Raw genomic sequence first — 9,080 nt, 5'->3', positions numbered from 1 at the left:
ATAAATTAAGTAAAATTAATAAAAAAAAACCATAATATATTATATTTTTTACGAGTGCAAAAATTATGCTGTTCCAATGACTTTAATGATTTCTTATACAACTCTTTAAAAAAAGTAATAATATCGAAACAAAAATGCTATTTGTATACAAAAATTAGTCATTAAAATATTTATGTATAAATATATATATGATTTAATTTATTTTCAACGTGTATTTATATTTTAGTATATATTTTATACTAGTGACTAATTTTAATAGCTGATTCTAATCGTACATATAACATATCAAAATAAGATGTGCTATATATTTTATACTGATGATTAATTTTAGTGACTGATTTTAATATACACGTAGTATAGTCAATATCGAAATAAAATGTGCTATATCATCTAATCAATTAATGTAACCATATATAATTAGATAACAATATAATACAAAGACAATTTAAAAAATTATTATATCAAAATTAAACTCTTAAAATATTTTTTAAGTAATGTGGTGGTATATTGTTAAAATTTTAAATTCTATTTAACTTAAGTAAACGTTTTCTATTTTTTTTAAAAAATTGTAGGAAAAAAATCAGTAAAAAAATTTAATTTTAGGTTTCACTTTTTTCCTACATAATAATAAAACCTTACGGACACTGAAAATTAAAATCCAAATGAACCCTTAACCCTCTTTACTGTCCATGATATTACTAGCAGTTTGTTGTGTTTAGTCTTTGAGCGCTTGTTTTCAATACTGAATGATTCATTTTTACGATACATACAGTCCAAGGTTTCAGCAAAAATGGATTTAATTGTTGTTTTTTTATTTTTTTTGGGTCAATTCCAGTTTAGTTTTGATTCCTTCACCAATTCACATGTCTCGGTTTCACATAAGCTGATAAATAAAGGGTGGAAAAGGAGAAAAGAACACGAGAAATCAGAAAAAGAAGTAGTAAGAAGCCTAAAAAGGATGACAATACCATTTTGTTTAGTTCTCTTGTTTGGTATCTTCCTTTTTTAAATAAAATAAAAATATGGAGTTTAAATTTTGTGGACGAGAAGGAAAATGAGTGCTAGATCTTTATTTCAATCATTCCGTTTAGTTCAAATCCAATTTCTTAGGATTCAATAAACTCTATAAATAGATAAACTCATTTTAAGCAATGTCTCGGATTCAAATCTTGTTGATTTAATTTTCTTGTGTTGTTGATTTCACCGCTAATAAGATGCTAATTATGTCCTGAATTCTAACTACTTGTACACTGACTTTTCATTCCTTCTATCATATAGAGAAAAAAAAAAACATTCTTCCACTAAATATATTAAATAAATAAATAATATTGATAGATAAATAAAACTCAAATATACTAAATAAACAAGTAAAAAAATAAAAAATAAAAAACGCTACATATATAAAATTTAATTACCAAATTAACCCCAATATTTTTTAACTAAATAATTAATTACCAAAACAATCGAAATCATTATAATAAAATAATTAAATTTATAATTGACCAATAATAATTTATATGCAGCAACCAGTAAAGTGAGTCTCGAACCCCCAACATTTAGATGACATTAAAATATAATGACAAAGAAATTATGACATTTGAGTTATAACTCGTTAGCAAATTAAAATATAATTAATTTAGTTAGTAATAGACTCTTAAATAGAATTCAGATTCACGATGAATTTAATCATTGGCCTATTGAGCTGAAAAATACCGTGTGTATCCTAGACTTTTCTATATATATATATATATGAAAAGGAAAAGTCTAGGGGCCAACAACTTTTGTGTTTTCTGACCAGCACTTAATCATCAAAAGAAAAGTGAGTGATTTCTCATCATTAGATGTAATCTCACACCATTAAAAACATTATTGATGGCCAATTGATGGTTACAAAATACCAAAGTTGCTGGCCCCTAACATTGCTCATATGAAAAAATCTAGGAGGCACCGAGACAAGCACTTTTGTTAAAATCTGATCAGCACTTAACCATCAAAAGAAAAATAATTAATCCTACACCATTAAATGTCATCTCACACTATTAAAAATATTGATGATAACTAATTGAAATTCTGCTGGCCCTATCACTCCTCTCTCTCTCTCTATATATATATATATATATTATGGGCAATGCACATGAGAAGATGTCCAATATTGATAGATTATTATTGTGGAAGTATAAAGTATCCGTGGTCTTCGCAAATTAGTATCTGTCCAAATGCCATTGGCTTAGGTTCTTGTGATTCTAAATGTATCATACTTGAGTGGAAAGTGGAGAGGCAATGTATCAACAAAACTCGCTCTCACACTCGGAGATATATATACACAAGAGTGTCACACAATACAGCGAAACAACACGTTATAACAATTTCGCATTGGAACACGCGGGTTGCGGACGATCTTAAAATCTCAAAAATTCAAAAAACAATAATTAAAAATTGAAAATCATTATTTCTTGAGGGGATGCATGCGTAACGGACTCATTTCAATTCCACGTTCTCTTCTTCTGAATCATGCTCTTCTAGCTCCCATTACCAACTTGTTTCCGAAGGTACGTATCTCTCTTCATATCATCGTGTTTCTTCTCTGTCACTCACTCGTACCTAGATCCTGTTACGGGGAATTCAACTAATCTGATTCGAGAACTGTAGTTACCTTCGCTAGCACGGATCTTGTAATTTCTATCCAGTTACTGCTTTTCATGTCATGATTCATGATTTGTGTGAATTCACGTTCGAATTTCGATCCTGTTTGATTTCTTAATTTAAGATGTATGTGTAATATGCGACTTTTTTGTTCATGATGATAGATCAATAGCTAAAGGTGAATTTGTTGAGCGAGCTGTTGTAGCTGCTTCTTAGTATATTATTGTGATTATTGTGATATATGGAGGCAACCAAGGACAATGTTACTGGCCTTATTCTGGCCGTTTCGTCCAGCGTTTTCATTGGTTCTAGCTTCATAATCAAGAAGATGGGGCTTCGAAGAGCAGCCACTACAGGGAAAAGAGCAGGTTCATATATAGATCTCATCATCAATTATCCCTATTTTTTCTTCTGTTGAAATTTTCATATCATGCTATCATCTGTGTTATTGAAAATACTTGACCTTAGAATGCGGCAATTGTCTCTTGTCTATTCAGCATACTCTCTAAGTTATCTTTTATCTGTCACTGTCACTTTTTGCTATGTTATTAGATCAGATCAATATATCTAATATCAATGAAATTGTTTTGGTTTGGTCAGCCACTGGAGGGCATTCATACCTACTTGAACCGTTTTGGTGGATTGGAATGATCTCAAGTAAGTGATTTTTTTCCCTGGTTGTTTCCTTTACTGTATTGAAAGCTGAAACCCAGCCCCTTTTGTTTAGTGTATAAGCTACCTAATTTTATTGTAACATTCCTCAGGCACAAGTTGTGTTTGCATGTTGTGCTGTATTACTTGATGATAAGTTTCATCTTTCTTTGGTCTTCATAAGCATTTCAAATAGTTGAAATATCTTTAATTAAAAAGGAAATACATTATTGGACTTTTCTTAACCTCTTTGGCACTAAGGTTCACGTAATTCTTTGATAAGCAATTGTAAAATGACACTGCCCCTTTTTTACTCTCAAAAGCAAGGGGGAAGACCGGAAGAGGGAAAAACATAATTGGCACATGTTAAATTTTTCAGTGTCACAAAAGAATAAAGCATCTATTCTGAAGTGATCACCACTATCTTAGATCCCTTACATGAATCTATCATGTTTTAGATATATACTTAGCTGAGGCCTTTTATCTAGAAAATTTCCCATCTTAACTCTTAGTGTTCTGTAGTTATTTTTCTCTTAGGGAATTTTTTCAACTAATTCTGTATAGATGTCTAAATTTTTGCAGTGATAGTTGGGGAAATAGCCAATTTTGCAGCTTATGCATTTGCACCTGCGATTCTTGTAACCCCTTTAGGAGCCTTAAGTATCATTTTCAGGTAAGAGACATGGTATTCTTCATAGCATAACTTTTAGGAGAGGCATATTGTTACTTCAATAATAAAAATGTGGATGCCGGAAAAATTTACGAACTCATATCATGATGCAGTGCAGTGCTAGCTCACTTTATCTTGAAAGAGAGATTGCACATCTTTGGTGTGCTTGGATGTGCTCTTTGTGTGGTTGGATCTACAACTATTGTTTTGCATGCTCCACATGAAAGAATCATTCACTCTGTCAAGGAAGTTTGGGAGCTTGCTACAGAGCCAGGTATGCTTTCACCGTTAATTGCTTTGTTTCTAGTTCCTTCCAAGCAATTCATATATGTGTGGCTAACGTTGCCCCCCCACCCCTCTTTTCTCATGAACAGGTTTTATTTTGTACACTTGTGCTATGATCATTGTGGTTAATTTTCTCATTTTCTATTGCGTTCCACGCTATGGACAGACCCATATGATAGTATATATTGGAATATGTTCTTTCACAGGCTCAATTACGGTACTAATTATCTTCAACTCTCATGCGTCATGGTTGACCATATAAACTTAGCATGGTCAAAATTATTGTTGTTTCTTTGTTGTTGCATACTATAGGTTATGAGCGTGAAAGCAGTAGGAATAGCTCTGAAGCTTACATTTGAAGGCACAAATCAATTCAAGTACTTTCAGACCTGGTTTTTTACACTGATCGTGTTAGGATGTTGTCTTTTACAGATTAACTACTTGAACAAGGTAATCTTTGGAATTATATTTATCAGTGATGTAATGTATTCTATTCTATTTGCTGATTATTGGAGAATTAGAACCAGAGTCATTTCTGCTGTTTCTAGGATTTGCAGAATTTGACTCAGTTTTAGATGGTGATTTGCATGGCTTTTTCTAAAAAAAAAGATTATGCATTCTCTCTCTTTGAGGTTTCTGTCATGATATCACTAGCTAAATGACCCCGCTTTCATTGTGTAATTCAGTATATAGCATTTTGAAAAAGTTTTAAACAAGAGGCTTTGTAGTGTTTTTTCCCAATTACAATTGATTTGTCCCGGATGAATAAAGCTTGAGATGCAATATTCTAGGAATGGCATGGCATCTTATTTATTCTAGTATCTCCAGTGGACTCACGGTAGAACTTCACCTCATTTTGGCATTCTGTCTGTGTCTTTAAAATAAGTATGTTGAGTTAGCAGTTTGGGATAAGAGCCTTTCTAAGTAAGTTGTAATGCAGTTAGTTTAATCTGGAAACATTTGCAGGCATTGGACACTTTCAACACTGCTGTCGTATCACCAGTTTACTATGTCATGTTTACAACATTTACCATTTTTGCCAGCATGATCATGTTTAAGGTGACTTTACCTTTGTGCCCCTTATGAATTTTTTGTTCCAAACATTTGTTACTTTTGTTTAGAATTTAGAGCTGCGATACTATCTTCAAATCTAGTAGTTTGTGGAAATAAAAATGCCTTCTTCAGAGTGCATGCCAAAGTAAAATTGAAAGATAAAACATAGGTGGAAAATGTGATAAACATAACTACCTATGGTATTAACAATAAATCAGTACTCTCTGGCTACTTTTTAGAGAACATGGACATCTAAATTTAGGCACACTGAATTTTCATATTATGTGAATTTGATTAGTTGAGCCAGTGATCACTCTGTGCTAGAGTTAGAATATAGAGAAAAATAAATCTACTCTGTTCAGAATGAGGTTCTAATTTGTATTTCAAAGACCAAGACTCCAAGATTATACTTTGAAATCTGGTGATCTGTTTTCACATAAAATCTGTATTGGCACTTTGCAAATGAAGTTCTTCTCTACTTTGGTGGTTTCTTTTTTGTGCTGTGCAGGACTGGGCCTCGCAAAATGCATCGCAAATCGCCACTGAGATGTGCGGCTTTGTCACGATTTTATCCGGGACTTTTCTCCTTCACAAAACTAAGGACATGGGAGAGAAACCGGTACTTCCTCCCCCTGTGTTCATAACTCCAGAACACACTAGAAACGACTCAGAAGCAATATAGGCGGTGGACTTCTTTTAAAACCTTGCTGTGCGGCAGTGGTTGTCTTTTCCCCTTTAGAAAAATCTGATGAAGGTTATGCTAAATGCTCTTTCAAAGATGAAGCTGTAATGGAAAAATGGCAAAGCCAAGAATACATCATCTTTGAAAGATTACAGGAAGCATAGCTGGAAATTGTAGATAGATACATGCCACAGTTTAGTTTCTCCTAGTCTTTCCTATTGAATAATTTTTCTTTTTCGTAGAAATAAATTATGGAAACAGATACTTTTGTTTTATTCTTGGCCAAAAGACTAACAATAATCTGGGTGAACATGAGATTATGATCTTTGCAAGTTTTAACCTATTTAGAAGTTCCTGTTATAGTTTATTCTTGTTGCCTTTTCATGTTTGCATATGAAAATTAAAAATTTGATTGAACTCGTATTCTTGTAGGCCAAATGGGCAATAGTACAGGCACAAATAATGGATTGTAATCTTAATTCATAAATAAAAGTATAAAACGTGAGCAGCAGGATTCGAACCTGCGCGGGCAGAGCCCACATGATTTCTAGTCATGCCCGATAACCACTCCGGCATGCCCACAGTTGTTTAAAATTTTCTAAAAATATTTTTAAATTTTTTATTTTAAAAAATTGAAGAAAAGAAAAATAAAAAGAAAGAAAGCAAAAGTAAAATTAGCTGGGAAATTTTCTGCTTTCTTTGCACACGAGTGCTTGTGAGTTTCAATCCCACCCCAGTTAGCCACATCAACTAGTTTCACTTCCTCAGGAAAAATCCAACTTTCCGCGAAAATCATTGTTGTTACCACACTCAGCGCCCAGCTCCTTCTATTTGGATTCCTCCTCCGAAGCTCCACTAGGTAAGCCACCACCGCCATCATGTTGCTCCTCTCCATTTTCAGAGACAATCAATCGTTCATTCGCTAGGTTAAAATTCTGAATTCGAAACCAATCAAAATTCAAGCGAGTTGCGCTATTTTCCCGTTCTCGATGCAATCAGAATCGATACACGACAAGGTTTTGGTGCTTGACGAAGCCGAACAAGAAGAAGAAGGAGGCAGCATCACCAACACCAACTTCACCGCCGTGACCGTTAACGTTACCGTAATCGGGATTGGTTTGAGATGATTCCTCCTCGACGGAAGAAATGGACGGAAGCGGAGGAGAAAACCCTAATCGACAAGTATGGCGAGATGGTCGGTGACGGCACGCTGGCGAAGATGAGAACTCGCGAGAAGAAGTTCAAGCCAATCGCCTGTCACGTCAACACGATCCACCACCTCCGCGACCCTGTCGCGTTCCCTTGGCAGTGGTCCTGGAAGGACGTGTCCACAAAAGTGCAGAACATGCGCCACCAGTACCTCCTTGTTAAGCAGAAGATCAAGAAGCCTGAGTTCTCCGGGTCGGAGAACGGTTCTTCTCACGGTGGGGATTGTGATGGTGATTTTGATTGGGTGGAGGGACTCACGCATTGGTCTAATTTTCTGAGGTACAAGGATGTGTTTGGGGATGTCCCACTTGGTGTTGGTGGTCATGGTAGTGGTGGTGATTTGATGGCGGTCGTTGACGGGGATCGAGATCACGATCATGATCACGGAGATGGGTTTATTGATGGTAGTGGTGGTGGTGGGGGTGGGGAAATGGATATAGTTGAGTTTGAGCAGATTGGTCATGGTGAGGATGGGGATTTTGGGGCTGCTATGGACAATGAAGTGATGGGTTTGGGGTTTGAGTATGATGTTGAGGAAGGGGAGGAGAATTGTAATGGGAGTGGTGGCAGTCGAGCGAGGGATGATGTGGAGAACGGGTATGTGTGTGAAAATGGGGAATTGACGGGGTTGAATTTGAAGAAGAAGAGGAAGGTGGTTAAGGGGATGGAAAAGAAGGCATGGAGGTTTCTAGCTAACCAGCTGAGACAGTTGAGGGAAATGGAGGCTCGATTTGAGCAGCGTGAGATGGATAGAGAAAGGGAGAGACAAAGGAGGGAGAACGTCCGAGTGGAGCTTGATAAGCAGTGGGAGAAGAGACTGGAGGAGAGGGAGAAGGATAGGATGAAGGCAAGGAGGCAGTGGATGCCTAAGTGGGAAGCTATGGAGAAGGAGAACGAAGAGATGGAAAGGAAAAGAAGAGATGAAGAGTTGATTCGTGAGAGGGAACGGGAAGAGAGAATGAATTGCAGGAGGCTAGAATGGAAGAAGAGGGTTGATGAGATGCTAAATCAGCACCGAGCAGAGATGGGCCAAATGCAAACCCGAATACTTCATGAGCAACAAAACCTTACTAGCCAGTTACTTGGTATATTCTCACAATGGACTGCTCAACCTGCTGGTTTATCTGATCATACTAGTGCTAGCAACCATTATCTTTCACAAATGATGCAAAATTTGCATCATGTAAACGGAATGGTTCATGGTGACACCAGGGTTGAGGGAGACAATCAAGAAGATCAATTCATTGTTGATGGATGATGCATTCCCCCACATTTACTGTAATGTCCAAGGATCATTTCATTTACAAGAGGAGACATAAAATTGCACATAACTGTCGAACGCATTCTTAACTGTACTTATGTATCTCTTCAGTTAGGTATGATTGTACACTCTGTCTAGTTTTAAACATTTTTGATGTAACTATCTCTATATATATAATAATGCATTTTGTTCCTTGTTTCTTCCTTACTGAGTTATGAAACTTGTTTTACCTAATATATCTCATCAATGCTTCTATGATTCTATCCAGACTATCTAAACCGGGAATTCACTAACTTGTCCATTGAAGGATGAATGTTATGAGGAATTTAATTTACAATCTAACTCATTTGTTTTTTCTAAGAATACTCTATACCCTGTAGTGCGATATCATCTATATGATGCTTGCAATGAATTGAAAAAATTCCTATCTTGCTTTCTTACCAAGTGTTCTGTACAAGTCACTGAAGTCAGTTCTGGTATTCCTGTGTGCTTGATAGTAGTGAAAATTTGAAGGTTAGATAGAGGAAAGTTGAGAGATGTATCTAAGCTTATAGTTACTCCATTTTCACTTGGTTGATTGAGTTTATCAAGAGTCAAACTATTCAGAAAAGCTTTGTTGTTTGGTG

The 9,080-nt window shown here is 35.5% G+C and overlaps 2 protein-coding genes and 1 non-coding gene across 3 annotated transcripts; 2 read left to right on the top strand and 1 right to left on the bottom strand.

The window, feature by feature from the left end:
* Positions 1-2,183: 2,183 nt before the first annotated feature.
* Positions 2,184-6,351, top strand: LOC107629436 (putative magnesium transporter NIPA1). Its single transcript, XM_016332232.3, has 9 exons — positions 2,184-2,549; positions 2,808-3,011; positions 3,244-3,300; positions 3,877-3,967; positions 4,078-4,238; positions 4,339-4,466; positions 4,562-4,699; positions 5,216-5,308; positions 5,811-6,351. The coding sequence occupies exons 2-9, from the start codon at positions 2,885-2,887 to the stop codon at positions 5,982-5,984; spliced, it is 969 nt and encodes a 322-aa protein (XP_016187718.1). The 5' UTR covers positions 2,184-2,549; positions 2,808-2,884; the 3' UTR covers positions 5,985-6,351.
* Positions 6,352-6,445: 94 nt separating this feature from the next.
* LOC148569634 (uncharacterized) lies at positions 6,446-8,646 on the top strand. The gene has a single exon (XM_088508712.1). It carries the CDS (start codon positions 7,108-7,110, stop codon positions 8,449-8,451), a length of 1,344 nt encoding a protein of 447 aa, XP_088364838.1. The 5' UTR covers positions 6,446-7,107; the 3' UTR covers positions 8,452-8,646.
* On the bottom strand, positions 6,485-6,566 carry TRNAS-AGA (transfer RNA serine (anticodon AGA)). Its single transcript has one exon. It is a non-coding gene; the product is annotated as a tRNA-Ser (tRNA).
* Positions 8,647-9,080: the final 434 nt, after the last annotated feature.

The sequence above is a fragment of the Arachis ipaensis genome, chromosome B3, assembly GCF_059453495.1.
Source record: "Arachis ipaensis isolate K30076 ecotype BB chromosome B3, ASM5945349v1, whole genome shotgun sequence".
NCBI lineage: Eukaryota > Viridiplantae > Streptophyta > Magnoliopsida > Fabales > Fabaceae > Arachis > Arachis ipaensis.
Note: the sequence above shows the minus strand (reverse complement) of the source record. Positions and strands in the feature narration are given on the sequence as shown.